The sequence below is a fragment of the Pleurodeles waltl genome, chromosome 1_2 (assembly GCF_031143425.1).
Source record: "Pleurodeles waltl isolate 20211129_DDA chromosome 1_2, aPleWal1.hap1.20221129, whole genome shotgun sequence".
NCBI classification, from domain to species: Eukaryota; Metazoa; Chordata; class Amphibia; order Caudata; family Salamandridae; genus Pleurodeles; species Pleurodeles waltl.
In genome coordinates, this window is record NC_090437.1 from 51,531,185 (window position 1) to 51,548,126 (window position 16,942).

A 16,942-nucleotide genomic window follows, 5' to 3' on the forward strand; every position below is an offset into this window, starting at 1 on the left:
TTCTCAATGAACCCAAAAAACTCATAAATATCAAAGCTGAATATTTTTGGAAGTAGTTTTTAGTTTGTTTTTAGTTTTAGCTATGTTAGGGGGATTTCTGTGTGTGCAGGTGACTATTACTGTGCATAATTATTAGGCAACTTAACAAAAAACAAATATACACCCATTTCAATTATTTATTATTACCAGTGAAACCAATATAACATCTCAACATTCACAAATATACATTTCTGACATTCAAAAACAAAACAAAAACAAATCAGTGACCAATAGAGCCACCTTTCTTTGCAAGGACACTCAAAAGCCTGCCATCCATGGATTCTGTCAGTGTTTTGATCTGTTCACCATCAACATTGCGTGCAGCAGCAACCACAGCCTCCCAGACACTGTTCAGAGAGGTGTACTGTTTTCCCTCCTTGTAAATCTCACATTTGATGATGGACCACAGGTTCTCAATGGGGTTCAGATCAGGTGAACAAGGAGGCCATGTCATTAGATTTCCTTCTTTTATACCCTTTCTTGCCAGCCACGCTGTGGAGTACTTGGACGCGTGTGATGGGAGCATTGTCCTGCATGAAAATCATGTTTTTCTTGAAGGATGCAGACTACTTCCTGTACCACTGCTTGAAGAAGGTGTCTTCCAGGAACTGGCAGTAGGACTGGGAGTTGAGCTTGACTCCATCCTCAACCCGAAAAGGCCCCACAAGCTCATCTTTGATGATACCAGCCCAAACCAGTACTCCACCTCCACCTTGCTGGCGTCTGAGTCGGACTGGAGCTCTCTGCCCTTTACCAATCCAGCCACGGGCCCATCCATCTGGCCCATCAAGACTCACTCTCATTTCATCAGTCCATAAAACCTTAGAAAAATCAGTCTTGAGATATTTCTTGGCCCAGTCTTGACGTTTGAGCTTGTGTGTCTTGTTCAGTGGTGGTCGTCTTTCAGCCTTTCTTACCTTGGCCATGTCTCTGAGTATTGCACACCTTGTGCTTTTGGGCACTCCAGTGATGTTGCAGCTCTGAAATATGGCCAAACTGGTGGCAAGTGGCATCGTGGCAGCTGCACGCTTGACTTTTCTCAGTTCATGGGCAGTTATTTTGCGCCTTGGTTTTTCCACACGCTTCTTGCGACCCTGTTGACTATTTTGAATGAAACGCTTGATTGTTCGATGATCACGCTTCAGAAGCTTTGCAATTTTAAGAGTGCTGCATCCCTCTGCAAGATATCTCTCTATTTTTGACTTTTCTGAGCCTGTCAAGTCCTTCTTTTGACCCATTTTGCCAAAGGAAAGGAAGTTGCCTAATAATTATGCACACCTGATATAGGGTGTTGATGTCATTAGACCACACCCCTTCTCATTACAGAGATGCACATCACCTAATATGCTTAATTGGTAGTAGGCTTTCGAGCCTGTACAGCTTGGAGTAAGACAACATGCATGAAGAGGATGATGTGGTCAAAATACTCATTTGCCTAATAATTCTGCACTCCCTGTAATTCGTTTTTCAGCTTCATGTCCAAGGGTGCAGGTAGTGTTCAAAAGGAAACTGACATCAGTGCGATTAGGTGGTACATACATCTGGCTCAGGTTGTCACTTTCAGGGCAGAGCAGGGTTGAGGCAGAGCTGCACAACACCATTTACCAGCACATAGTCTATGCTGAAAAATCTTCTGGATCCTGTCTCGCCCTTGAGGATATTCTAAAGGTGAGGTATCTGCAGTTAGAGTATCTACAAGAAAGCGCATTACCCAAGGTAAGTAACTTGTTCATCAGAGTCTTCAAATTTCTGGATCAGTTTGAAACCAGTGGACTTGTGTATCAGAATACACACTCCCCTGAAGTATGTGGTGTAAGTCGAGAAATATCTGTACTTTTCTGATCTTCTAGCAAAGCTGACAGGGCGCTGAGTTCTATGTGTGTCTGTTGGAGCATGGACAAGTCAACTCCATGCATGCTTTCGGAGGATTAATAATTGTCCTAATGTCCCAAGATAGCAATGATAATGTCCTTCTAGGAGTGGTAATATTTTCCATTATGGAATAGCGCAGTTGTGTAATGAAACACTGTCCTGTCATCATGGTGCTACTCTGTTGTGAACAAGTGTATGTGGCTTGTGTTATACACAACGGAAGATAATTCTCCCTCTTTCTCCACATTCAAACTAATTACCCTGACAGTGACAAAATCCCAAACAGCATACCCAACCATGTAGGTATCTCAAAAGTGATACACACCTAAAGTTGTGGTGTACCTGCCAACATCCATGCTCTATGAGGAGTTTTACACTTTTGTACAGGTGCCTGTATCCACATAGTGGTCTTGTTGAAACATCTTCACCGCCTACCCTGCACTTACAAGTTCTCATCAGTGAATCAATACAGCTGGACAAGAGCAAGGCAAGTCCACTGCCTCTCTAGTTCTTCAGTTGCGGAACCTTATTTAATCAAATTATTCCGTAAGCAGCAGTTACAGTCCTGTTTATTCCAGTTGCTTGTTCTCCCATCCCCCATAGGATTTGAGCAGTTCTTTGTGGATGTCATTTGTTCCCAAGATATTGTGGGCCGCTTTACATTTATATACTTATTGCAAAATTTGACCACCACAAAGGTTTTGTTAAGTAATGTGTTTTTCCATTTAGTTCAATCCTCTGTTTAGGAGGGTATTGGATTGCATATTTACTGGGGGGGTTTAAGCTTAGAGTTTTCTTTTTATGTCAATAAATTTGTATCTGGAGTCCTGGACTTGCTGGATGGTTATAGATTAGATAGATATTCGTACACACCAATGGCGTTGCTGGTCTGCTCCTAATCATCAGCGGTGCTCTTCAATGATGCCATGCAATGTGTCTCTACAATCCACATGTTCTTCCACCTTTGACAAGGAAGAACAGGCACTCAGTGGTCCAGCAGGTATAATGTTAATTAAATCCGAACAGGAACAGAACACTTTTCAGCAAATTTCCTTGCCTTTCTCAACCTGCGTGCTGCCATTTTGTCTCTATTATATTTAAACATTTAGTACTTGCGTCATTCGTGGTGCTTGTCAATAGGCAAACTGTGAAAATACCATTACCAAACTTACAGATTTCTAATCACATTCTTTCTGTGATTATCCGAATTCCCGACATTTGTTTAAAAATCAACAAGCTGGATGTTTACATATTTCTTGATCACAGCGGCATAAAACTATGGTTATGGACTACTAATTATAAACGCTTATGGTGTCAATCAATCAATCACTTGTTGAGCGCGCTACTCACCCGTTAGGGTCTCAAGGTGCTGGGGGGGGAGGGGTTGCTACTGCTCGAATAGCCAGGTCTTAAGTCGTTTCCTGAAGGTCAGGAGTTCCTGGGTCAGACGTAGGTTGACGGGGAGGGACTTCCAGGTTTTGGCGGTGAGGTGGGAGAAGGATCTGCCGCCGGTTGTGGTACGATGGATGCGGGGGACGGTGGCGAGGGCGAGGTTGGCGGAGCAGAGCTGGCGGGTGGGTACGTGGAAGCTGAGACGCTCGTTGAGGTAGGCAGGGCCTGCGTCGTGGAGAGCCTTGTGAGCGTGGGTGAGGAGTTTGAAGGTGATTCTCTTGTTGACGGGGAGCCAGTGTAGGTCTCCAAGGTGGGCTGGGGATGTTGAGAATGAGGCGTGCGGAGGCGTTCTGAATACGTTGAAGTTTCCTCTGGAGCTTGCCCGTTCCGTTGTTCCCACATAGAGTGTGTTGCCGTAGTCCAGTCTGCTGGTGATGAGGGCGTGGGTGACCATTCTTCTGGTTTTGATGGGGATCCATCAGAAGGTCTTGCGAAGCATGCAGAGAGTGTTGAAACATGAGGAAGAGACAGCGTTGACTTGCTGGGTCATGGTGAGCGATGAGTCTAGTATGAAGCTGAGGTTGCGTGCGTGGGTGGTGGGAGTTGGTGCGGTTCTCTGGGTGGCTGGCCACTAGGAGTCGACCCATGCTGAGCGGTTGAAACCTGAGGATGAGGATCTCAGTCTTATCCGAGTTCAGTTTGAGGCGGCTTATCTCCATCCAGTTGGCGATGGCATGCAGTCCGTTGTGGAGATTGACCTTAGCGGTGGCGGGGTCCTTGGTGAGTGAGAGGATCAGTTGGGTGTCGTCCGCATAGGAGACGATGTTGAGGCCGTGAGATTGGACGATGTTCGTGAGTGGCGCCATGTAGACGTTGTAGGAGGCTGGACTGGCTTGTAGTGAGTACCAAGGGGTACTTGCACCTTGCACCAGGCCCAGTTATCCCTTATTAGTGTATAGGGTGTCTAGCAGCTTAGGCTGATAGATAATGGTAGCTTAGCAGAGCAGCTTAGGCTGAACTAGGAGACGTGTGAAGCTACTACAGTACCACTTAGTGTCATATGCACAATATCATAAGAAAACACAATACACAGTTATACTAAAAATAAAGGTACTTTATTTTTATGACAATATGCCAAAGTATCTCAGAGTGTACCCTCAGTGAGAGGATAGGAAATATACACAAGATATATATACACAATAGCAAAAATATGCAGTATAGTCTTAAAAAACAGTGCAAACAATGTATAGTTACAATAGGATGCAATGGGGAAACATAGGGATAGGGGCAACACAAACCATATACTCCAAAAGTGGAATGCGAACCACGAATGGACCCCAAACCTATGTGACCTTGTAGAGGGTCGCTGGGACTATTAGAAAATAGTGAGAGTTAGAAAAATAACCCTCCCCAAGACCCTGAAAAGTGAGTGCAAAGTGCACTAAAGTTCCCCTAAGGACAAAGAAGTCGTGTTAGAGGAATAATGCAAGAAAGACACAAACCAACAATGCAACAACGCTGGATTTCCAATCTGGGGTACCTGTGGAACAAGGGGACCAAGTCCAAAAGTCACAAGCAAGTCGGAGATGGGCAGATGCCCAGGAAATGCCAGCTGCGGGTGCAAAGAAGCTTCTACTGGGCAGAAGAAGCTGCGGTTTCTGCAGGAACGCAAAGGGTTAGAGACTTCCCCTTTGGAGGACGGATCTCTCTCGCCTTGTAGAGTCGTGCAGAAGTGTTTTCCCGCCGAAAGAACGCCAACAAGCCTTGCTAGCTTCAAATCGTGCGGTTAGCGTTTTTGGATGCTGCTGTGGCCCAGGAGGGACCAGGAGGTCGCAAATTGGACCAGGAGGTAGAGGGGACGTCGAGCAAGACAAGGAGCCCTCTTAGCAGCAGGTAGCACCCGGAGAAGTGCCAGAAACAGGCACTACGAGGATGCGTGAAACGGTGCTCACCCGAAGTCGCACAAAGAAGTCCCACGTCGCCGGAGAACAACTTAGGAGGTCGTGCAATGCAGGTTAGAGTGCCGTGGACCCAGGCTGGACTGTGCACAAAGGATTTCCGCCGGAAGTGCACGGAGGCCGGAGTAGCTGCAAAAGTCGCGGTTCCCAGGAATGCAGTCTAGCGAGGTGAGGCAAGGACTTACCTCCACCAAACTTGGACTGAAGAGTCACTGGACTGTGGGAGTCACTTGGACAGAGTTGCTGGATTCGAGGGACCTCGCTCGTCGTGCTGAGAGGAGACCCAAGGGACCGGTAATGCAGCTTTTTGGTGCCTGCGGTTGCAGGGGGAAGATTCCGTCGACCCACGGGAGATTTCTTCGGAGCTTCTAGTGCAGAGAGGAGGCAGACTACCCCCACAGCATGCACCACCAGGAAAACAGTCGAGAAGGCGGCAGGATCAGCGTTACAGAGTTGCAGTAGTCGTCTTTGCTACTTTGTTGCAGTGTTGCAGGCTTCCAGCGTGGTCAGCAGTCGATTCCTTGGCAGAAGGTGAAGAGAGAGATGCAGAGGAACTCGGATGAGCTCTTGCATTCGTTATCTAAAGTTTCCCCAGAGACAGAGACCCTAAATAGCCAGAAAAGAGGGTTTGGCTACTTAGGAGAGAGGATAGGCTAGCAACACCTGAAGGAGCCTATCACAAGGAGTCTCTGACGTCACCTGGTGGCACTGGCCACTCAGAGCAGTCCAGTGTGCCAGCAGCACCTCTGTTTCCAAGATGGCAGAGGTCTGGAGCACACTGGAGGAGCTCTGGACACCTCCCAGGGGAGGTGCAGGTCAGGGGAGTGGTCACTCCCCTTTCCTTTGTCCAGTTTCGCGCCAGAGCAGGGCTAAGGGGTCCCCTGAACCGGTGTAGACTGGCTTATGCAGAATTGGGCACATCTGTGCCCAAGAAAGCATTTCCAGAGGCTGGGGGAGGCTGCTCCTCCCCTGCCTTCACACCATTTTCCAAAGGGAGAGGGTGTAACACCCTCTCTCAGAGGAAGTCCTTTGTTCTGCCATCCTGGGACAAGCCTGGCTTGACCCCAGGGGGGCAGAAACCTGTCTGAGGGGTTGGCAGCAGCTGCAGTGTAACCCCAGGAAAGGCAGTTTGGCAGTACCAGGGTCTGTGCTACAGACCACTGGGATCATGGAATTGTGCCAACAATGCCAGGATGGCATAGAGGGGGCAATTCCATGATCTTAGACATGTTACATGGCCATATTCGGAGTTACCATTGTGAAGCTACATATAGGTAGTGACCTATATGTAGTGCACGCGTGTAATGGTGTCCCCGCACTCACAAAGTTCAGGGAATTGGCTCTGAACAATGTGGGGGCACCTTGGCTAGTGCCAGGGTGCCCTCACACTAAGTAACTTTGCACCTAACCTCTACCAGGTAAAGGTTAGACATATAGGTGACTTATAAGTTACTTAAGTGAAGTGTAAAATGGCTGTGAAATAACGTGGACGTTATTTCACTCAGGCTGCAGTGGCAGGCCTGTGTAAGAATTGTCAGAGCTCCCTATGGGTGGCAAAAGAAATGCTGCAGCCCATAGGGATCTCCTGGAACCCCAATACCCTGGGTACCTTAGTACCATATACTAGGGAATTATAAGGGTGTTCCAGTAGCCAATGAAAATTGGTAAAATTGGTCACTAGCCTGTTAGTGACAATTTGTACAGAGAGAGCATAACCACTGAGGTTCTGGTTAGCAGAGCCTCAGGGAGACAGTTAGGCACCACACAGGGAACACATACATATAGGCCACAAACTTATGAGCACTGGGGTCCTGACTAGCAGGGTCCCAGTGACACATAACAAACATACTGAAAACATAGGGTTTTCACTATGAGCACTGGGCCCTGGCTAGCAGGATCCCAGTGAGACAGTGAAAACACCCTGACATACACTCACAAACAGGCCAAAAGTGGGGGTAACAAGGCTAGAAAGAGGTTACTTTCTCACAGACGTTACAAAGGGTTGGGCTGAGAGCGGATCCTTGGGGGACTCCGCAGATGGTCTTGGTGGCTTTCGACGGGAACGGAGGGAGACGGACTCTCTAAGTTCTACCAGAGGAAAGATGTGATCCAGTCCAGGGCCTTGTGACGGGTCCCGGCGTCGTGGAGGTGTGCGCGGAGGGTGTGGTGACAGGCGGTATCGAAGGCTGCTGAGAGGTCAAGGAGGATGAGGGCTGGGTGTGACATGTTAATGAACATAAAAATATAAAAGCAACATTACAGAACATCCATTTTGCCTCTACATATTATTACTGTAATTGTCTTCATTTATGGCATTTCATTCAAAATTACCATGAATAATGAAAATAAGCCGTGCGCTGCAGGGGTTGGCCTCAGGGTTTGGCCTGCGGCCAGGCCCTTTACCCACCCGACCCCACGCTGCCCAGGGCCTTTGGCTGTGAGCAGCAGTAGTTTGCTGCAAGTCCTAGCCATGCAGTCAACCTCCCAGAGAGTTTTTCTAAACTTTAATGAATAATATAGTAAGAATTATATATTTTAGGGGAAATTGAAAAGAAAAATATAATTGTCAAGTAAAAAGATTGAGAACTCCTTTCAGTATGTACCTTAAACATTTGAAGTTGAAAAGAAATGAAATTAGGCAAACAGCCAAAGAACACACTAAGGGCCTGATTACAACTTTGGAGGAGGTGTTAATCCGTCCCAAAAGTGAGGGTAAAGTGACGGATATACCACCAGCCTTATTACGAGTCCATTATAGCCTAGGGAACTCGTAATACGGCTGGTGGTATATCCGTCCCATTTGGGATGGATTAACACCTCCTCCAAAGTTGTAATCAGGCCCTAAGACTGGAACCCTCAACCTTCAGTGTGAGGGTCACAGACGTTAATCACTAGTCCATAGATGACTCCTTAGTGTGTAGCGTCCAGACATAACTTTGACATTCAAGACAAAGATCTATTACATCACTAAGAATGTTTAACATTCAAAACTACACTAGTAAATAAACTGAGACAGTGCATGAAATACCAGGATTTGAACCTTCAACCTATTGAGTGACAGTGCAATAGCTATACCTGTAGGCCAGAAGTCACTTTTTTTTTTTTACATAGGTTCAAAACGTAACTGTAATGTTTGAACCAAACATCTGTTTAGTGTGACAATTTGAAGTTATTGCATGGAGAGACCATTGCAATAACAATCTCGCTCTCTTCCATCCCATCATGGGATGGAAGAGTGTGTGTGATCGGACCATGCGGGCAGCCTCAAGGCCTCTGCAGTCTTAGCCGGCTTCCTGCGTCCTGCGGGAGCAATGTTTTCATCTGTTTCCCTGCATACATATTTGGAAACAGATTAAAACTCTGCTTTCTGCAAGCAGGTGCTGTTTAACAACTTTATAAAACACAAAAAGAGAGTACTGGGAGTGCTACTATCCCACACCAGCTCCCAAGAGAAATCTATATAACCACTAAAGGTATGGGATAATTGGGGTTGAGGGTAGAGTCGGACAAGTGTTCCCTCAATTGTCAGTACCGGTTAGGTCGCGTTTCGTGAAAAAAAAGAAGAAGAGCATATGTGGAGAGTGTCTCTGGGGGGGGGGGGGGGGGGGGGGGGGGGGGGGGGGGGGGCGCGCGCGGCAGGGGCAGGGGGATAAAACGCAGCTCCCTGCTTTTCATTGAATATTTTTCACCAGAGGGCTGGTGGTCCATGGGGCTGCAAGGGGGCGCGCCCCAACAACTTTTCATTCAGTATTTACCCCAGGAAGGTAGCAGTCCCCAGGGATGGTGTGGGGGGGGGGGGGGGGGGGGGGGCGGCACAACACACACACACACACACACACACACACACACACACACACACACACACACACACACACACACACACACACACACACACACACACACACACACACACACACACACACACACACACACACACACACACACACACACACACACACACACACACACACACACACACACACACACACACACACACACACACACACACACACACACACTTACTTCCTTCAAAGAATATTTGCCCTGGAGAGGTGGCATTCCCCCAGAACAGCAGGGGGCACGCGCCCCTGTATTTCATTGGATATAAGCCCCTGGGAGATGGGGTGTCCACGGGCTGCGTGGGCCCCTCTGTGTTATTTTACTCTTTAGCACCAGGGAGGTGGCCGTCCCTAGGGCTGTGGGGAAGGCTGTACAGGCCTCCTGCATTTGAAATGAATCTTTTGCCTTGGGAAGATGGTGGTCTCCGGGGTGCATGGAGGGCTGCGCGGTAACAGTATCTGCTGTCTGCATCAGTATCTGCTGCAATCAACCCAAGGCTGCATTATTAGGCCCATCAGTCCCCAGTGAGAGTGGCAGGCCTGGGGAAGTAACCACGCTTGCAGGACTTGGCAGTCTCAGGCTGTCCTGCTTCCTGGTCTCTGATGCCTGACCCTGCATGCTGGCCGCAAACGTGTACTAGCCCACGCTTGTTCTTAGCAAGCAATACTGTTCCCCCATTGACCTGGCGGTGGTCTGCACTTCATCCTGCCTTTGGGGCCACCCAGTCATTTCTGGGTTGTACAGGATTGTGAGCCAGGTCTTGGAACAGTATTATGTGGCAATCTTGTCTACCAGCATAACCATAGCCCCCATTTTACTTTTTAATTTTGCCTGGTAATACTCGGTGTGTTGGCAACTGCTAACCATGGTGAAAGGTTCTTCTGGGTGCAGATGTTCAGAAAACATTTCGAATGCTTTCTGCGGAACTGGAACTAACCAATATTCGGTACATAAATGTCAAACAAATGTTCTAAACAGTTTATTCCGTCTCACTGTCAACGCTAGATAGAGGCAAGTTTTAAAACGTGTTTGAGTGTTTATTTGGAGTTCTGTTTTACTCTTTTGTTCTTCTGCTGGACAGTAAATGGATGGATGGATCGATATGTCCTCGTTAGTGACTGTAAGCTGTCAGGAAAAAATAACACCAGCGAGTATTCTGTAAAGCAAATAATTCAATCATGTATTTAAGTGACGTTCTACATGTGAAGTACTTTTAAGATTACTATCTCTGGTAGCTGCTACTGTCACACCAAAAGTCAATTGTAAGATACATTTAGGTTGAGTAGTTATGTTTTATTTATTGCAGGTAGACTGCAATGATGTGCTTAAGGATGTGTTTAACATTGTACTGCAGACATCCAATCTCCAAGGGTGTCATTTAAAAAGAATTAACGTTTTCTCATATTGCTCGTTATGTTAAAAAATAATTCTATGTTTATCTCAGGCAAGACTCCCTTCTCACTGATGTATTTTTGCCTTTTCCAAACCAATTTAGGTGCAGCCGATTCCAATCTGAAATTAAGCGTTTGAAAATCTCCTCTCCAGTGCGTGTCTGTCAAAACTGCTATTTCAACCTGCGTCACGAGCGGGGCTCTGAGGACGGCGGAAGGAACTAGAAAGCCACCAAGATGCCAAACGTGACATGGATGGTGTTTTTGAGAAGCATTTCTCATTAATCACTTTTTGCACCTATACAAAGAACTTGGGAAAGAGTTTAAAACAAACACAAAACCGGTCAGTTTACATGTATCCTTGTACTGTGTTTTTAAGCACTCACCTTAAACAAAACAAAATGGGATCATACATTTATATTGATTTCATTGGGCTTTTAGAGTAAGCAAATGCACCAAACATCAACCAAGTTTGGGTGATTCCAGGAATGAAGCTTTTCGCCTAGCCAACCCTTTGCGCTTAAAATTACATTAACAGAAAAAAAACAAAATGTGTAAAAACCCTCACTGGCTACTCATTCACCCGTCTCTTGTCTTGTGTTTGTAGAATTGCTCTCTTGTCCACGTAAAAAAAGATACTTTTAAGAATATAGTTGTAAATCTGCCTTCTGTACAAGCAACTTTGTGTATATTGTAAATACGTATAATGAGCTTTTTTATCAAAATATTGTATGAATTTAAGTAACTGCCTGTTACATGGGACATCAGTTTACCCTGATTCAATGACTTGCCTAATCCTCATTTACAAACAACTGTTTCCATCCTTCCTTTTACTACAAGAATGTGTTTAAAAAAACAGCCAACTAAAAAACCTTCAGCAGCATTATGGGTGTTTTCTATTATTTAAAAATTCCTCCTGGACATGTTTCTGTATTTTATTTTTTATGACTTTTTTTTTTAGTTGCTCACAGTATCTAATCAGGCGGTTCCTCTTTCAGGTGAAAGCAAACACGGGGACCTTATCCCAGGGAGTGTTTTTCCTGGTGCTCAATTGTGAATGACCGTGTCCTGTAACAACTATTGTGAATCGTGTTACCATTTCAGTGTTGTGCAATTAGTTGTTTTCCTCCGCATAGGAAATCTAGTCCACCTTGCTTAGTAGAGATAGGCAAACAGATTTTTTTAATGATGACGCTGCACCCCACATCACCTGCATGCCTGTGCTGGTAACAGGCCAAAGTGTGACCAGTTGTACATCTACGTGTATTTAATTAATTTTATGGTAATTCTTGAAAGGGCTCAGACTGCTATGCAAGGAGATTTTTTTAATTGTTATTCTGCCCTGTATGCAGATGTTGAGCACATTCTGCTTTCTAATGTTCAGCATTGTGATTAGCGTTGGCTGTTTATCTCACAGAGCCATTTTGTAATGATTGCAGTAGTTTTATGTTTTTTAATCATTCTTTGCAATTTCAGAAGGGCTAGAGTCGTGAACCCCCCACCCCGGGAAATTAGTGTTTGAATTATTATTTTTTTTTTTTTAATGCCACCTTACCCTAAATGAGTGTAGATAAATACCATGATGGTGGTAAAAAAATGATTTGGTCGTAACTTTGAACACGTATAGTGTGGGGTCCTACAGTGCAATATTTGACTCTTTTGTGCCCTTGAAACATGAGAGGTTTTGGAATTGACATGAAAACCCTTCTCACAGGTTGAACTCTGTTCCCATAAATAAGTGTTCTTCCACCAGAAGCAAGGTAACTCCTCAAGCTTCTGTGAAACAATCTTTAAGCATCTAGGGTAGATTTGTGTGCAGGATACCATGAGGAAAAGGAGAAGCATTAGGTTAGATTTAAGTAAATACGATGCACTGGTGGCATATTGTGGAGATTTAAAAGTGGTACATTGTTGAAGTGATTGCAAAGTCCACCAGCATTATTCGTTCTTGAGGCATTATTAGTCTTCACACCCTCTGCTGAATGATTTCCTGATCATTTCTTACTGATTGATTTTTCTCTAGCTGTTTATTTCTTAAACTATGTGACAACAATTGTTTACCACAATTAACCTCCACAAGGGTGTCTCAGTTCAGTAAACCAAAAATCAGAGGATGCATGGCACTCTATGCAGAGCCTGCAGCTGGCTCATATTTCTCCAATACATTCAATGGTACTTTAGTCATGGAGTCCGTTTAATAGAAATGTATAGTCTCAAAGAATCAGGAGCAGTTAGTCATTTAGATGTCGCTGTCCAAGTAACAAAACATTTCCTCAAGCTAAATTGCAGAAATAAAATTGGGTGCTAGGAAGTCGGAGGATACTGTCACAAACAACCTGCATTGAAACTTTTCTTGTTTGGGGGTCTAACGTCACAGTTGTATAGAACCAAAAGGATATATTGTTGGTCAAGGTTGAACTTAAATGCGGAGTGTATTCAAGACGCTGTATTTAGAAGTGGTAAACATTATTTTGTGCATCTTTAAGATGTTTGGAGGTGTTTTTCAATATGCCTAAACTACTTATAGCATTAAATAGCACACAGAAGTGTGAGACACATATTGAAGGGACAATATAAGTAGGCACATGTACACTCTTAACCAAAAGAAAAGTGTGCATAGCTAACTTTTTCAAGTTATGTGTAACCAAGTTATACCAGCATCAGGATCCCAAATAGCAAACCACTCCACAAAGCACAACATTTTTCACTTTCTTCAAAACTTTGGAAAATATTTTTCTTTTTTTACTTGTTTTGTTTATCCAATGCTGAGGGAAAAACATTATATGGCTTAGTGAGTCTCACCCTTTATTTACAAAAAAATGTCCTTAGCTTTAATGATATTTCGCCAGCGTTGGTATCTTTAATTGAGCCAAGCAAGTGAATCAATGAAAAGAGAATTTAAATGGTCTGCTTGCACATACTTTATTTCAGTTTGGTATATAGCTTTAACTAGATTAGAAGAGGCATGGTACCAAATACACACACTTGTGTTTAATCTCATCTATGCGGTGCTGTGGGCAACAATTGTTATTCATTTTTAATTTTATTTCCCCTTTGTTTACGTCTGCAAATTGACCGTACAGTAAACGTGTCTAAGAATGGCATTGTATTTCAGCATAATTATAGTCATAAGATGTACAGTAAATACAGTGTAAGGCAGTCCATATTCCAAATGCAAGCTCCTCAAGGCTTTTCTGTCGTAGTATTCTTAACCTTTTGTTAATCTTCCCTCCCGCCATCTATATGTTGCACGTTATTGTAATGTCCTGCTTTCAGAGGTGAGAGATTTCCTCTCCAGGGGCAGCCCCCAACCACTCAGTAGCAAAACACCATAGGTAAATTATTTTGCACCTTCGTTTGTAAAATATTATCAATTTTTTGGCTCTCCGTCCTACTAAGAACCATTTTAAGAACTGTGTACAAAATAAATAAATATTTATGCAGTTAAACTGTTTTTAGGAAGTATTTTTAATTTCAGCAAGTTTGGTTACTTGTTGCATGACTATTAACACTGCTGACTTTTTGTGTCAGTGCAATGTATATTTTTGTCCTGTTATTAACTTGTAAGCCATTATAGGTGGCCATTTATTTGTACAGCAACGGGGGTGAGTTGAAAGAGGACTAGCTTACGACTGGAGTGTAGAATTTTGTACTATATTGCAGAATCCAGCATCTGTTTTTGGTGGTTAAATGTAAAAGGCCCGAAGAATTGCTATCTGGTGTGCATTCTTTGATATCTGAATGTTGATTGTATATTTGTCTCTAATGCGAAGAAGTAGAGAAACACGAACACGATACATTAATAAATGCAATAGTTCAGGTAATCTTAGGTTTGTTTTTTCATTACCAATAAATACCTGCTATTTACCACCAAAACGTGTTGTCTATAGTTGTTTTTCAAGCAATGTTACAATAGTTAATATTAAGAGAAATGTTACCAGATCGCAGTTGCAGCTCATTGTACCATATTAGTAATGTATTTCTGATTAATACTTTTAACTGTATATTCCTCACCTTGAGAATATTGAACACCTGACTGGATTCAGAGAGCTTTTTATTTTTTGGTGCCATATGGCTCTGTGGTGAATTCCTACCACCCCAAAGTGATGGAGCAGAGCGCCATTTGTGTCATTGCTCTGAGCGGCGTCAGGATTGGCCACAGGGCAGGCTGGGAGTCTGTGCCTGCTTGCAGCGACGGAGGAGAGGAGAGGAGAAGAGAGGCGCAGCGCGACCGAGGAGGTAAGTGTTTTTTTTTTATTTAATTTTTATTCCCAGCGAACCACACACCACCACCCCGTATCCCACCTACCTGAAACACCCTTCACCCCACCCAGGGCCCCACCCCTCACTGCAACTGAAAACAAAGAAAGCAACCGAGGGAACGTGGAATAAACACATGCAGTCCCATGAAGTGCTGAATGTGAAAGAAGAAAGTTGTTCCCTGATTGTAAGCAGAGGAAGGATATAAGTCAACCAATCAAAAACACTGTAAAGCAGTTATGCTCCAGGGGAAGGACAAACACAAGAAGAGTAAGTTACCCATTGAATAATAACAAAACAAACGAGATTGACCACCAAAGCCCACTTTAAGTATTGCTATTGTACACAATAGTTCTTTTGGCAACACATAAAACTGACAATAGACGACAGATAAAAACACTGGTGAAAACATTGGAGAAATATTTGTGTGGAAATTATTACAAAAAGTGTTGTTCCACTACCAGTCGTTTAAATGACAGCCAACCCCAGCTACACCATATCTGTTGTATCCCGTCTATCTTACTGTAAACCCAAAACCCATGTGCTGTAATACCCTGAGGTCACTGAGGAAATTTTCTTTTTAAAGGTAGGGATCTGTCCTGCCAGGGACAGTTGTGCCACATGGGCAGACCTCCTCTGTGGCCATGCTGGGACACCTGGCAGGCCTTAGGGTTGATCTCAGGACCTGGATACCTTCTCCATTGATTAGCTGTGCTCTACAAATCTACTTTGCATAAGAAGAATGAGGTAGATTGCTCTACTGCATCTGGGCAGCCATGTCACTATCTGTAATCCTCAGCCACTCCACTGGCTCCAGAAGCATGTCTTGAAAACAGACACTATGGTCAATTGTTGTCCTGCCACCATCGGCTATGCGACAGCCTGTATGAGGATGACCGGCCTCCGAGCATTCTCCATGTGACATTCCCCATCCTCCTCATTACTTGATGGCACTTGGTAGTGCTGGTGCTGTGCTGCAGTTGGGTGGGTGCAGGCCTTGCCTCCTGCTGTCTCACAGCCACTGTCTCCCTCAGGGTGTCCCTCACTTCAGGAAATGTTTCTCAATCGCTGCTGCTTCCCTAGATGTCATGAGTAGGGAAGCATATCCTGCCTTAATGGCCAACAACTTGTGCCACATCTTTCTTTGTGCTGTAACTACGCTGCCCATAGGCTACAGAAGCAGTTCCCACTGTCTCCTACTACTCATGGTCTGAGGCAGAAATGTACACCTCAGTCTGTTGAAGCCTTGAGGTGAGGAATATGCTGATCTTCATCTGTCCTTATTGGAAGACCTTTGCAGACTTCCTTGTTAGTTAACCCAGCTGTGGCATCTTCAGTGCCTGTAGAGAGGGTGGTGCATCACTGGCGATAAGGTGGCAGCTGAACACAGTTGAGAGGGAGCAGCATCAGAGGCGACCTAGGTGGTTAGAATGGTATTAGTAGGAGGGGCAAGAGCAGTGACAGGTACTTCAGGTGATCAGTGGTGCCGTGCTCCTGCAACCTCAGCTGGGTCATGTGGTGTGTCTGATGGTCGTGTTTACTCTTCATCACTAGAATATTAATGCACATTATCTGCCGGTTGATGATTACTCAAATGCTATTGTGAATACATTGACCACAGCAAGTGAGAGTGCTACCATATTTTTGCATACCCATGCGGTTTATTGTGTTAGCACATCATTTGGTTTTCACACTGAATGAAAATTACACATCAAACAGGATAACTAATATTCCACACTGGCCCTCTAGGCATTTTCAACTCGGTGTGGGTACAATTTTGATGACTGCATGTACACCAGTACCAGCACCAGATCACCTAAGAGTGACATAGTCACTACAATGTTCCTGGCCTTTGTAGGTGTCCCTGATTTTTTTCACATGATGTCTCATGCCAGCAGCTGATCCCACCTATCAATCATTGTTTTTCCCCTTGCAATTCATCATACGGCCCCACTACACATTAAACTTGATTCACTCCAGCCTCCGTTGTTCATGCTGTCTGACATCCATGCAACATGTACTGACTTCTCCAGAAACCAGAATTCAAAGTTGACTATAAGCAATTTCTGCTTTATAAATTTTACACACATTTAAAATACATTTTTGACAAATTTTCCCAAAATCCGGTCTGGCCAGGTGATATCCTACATTTGTTAGTAGTAAGAGATTGGGCATGAATAATGTGTTATT

At 44.5% G+C, this 16,942-nt stretch overlaps 1 protein-coding gene across 3 annotated transcripts in view; it reads left to right on the forward strand.

Moving 5' to 3' along the window:
• WDFY3 (WD repeat and FYVE domain containing 3) overlaps positions 1-14,368 on the forward strand; it is a 1,200,521-nt gene extending 1,186,153 nt beyond the window's left edge. For all 3 annotated transcript variants that reach the window (XM_069236246.1, XM_069236255.1, XM_069236264.1), the window contains one exon: positions 10,597-14,368. In XM_069236246.1, coding sequence (XP_069092347.1) covers positions 10,597-10,717 — 121 coding nt within the window. In that variant the 3' untranslated portion in view covers positions 10,718-14,368. The remainder of the gene's footprint in view (positions 1-10,596) is intronic.
• Positions 14,369-16,942: the final 2,574 nt, after the last annotated feature.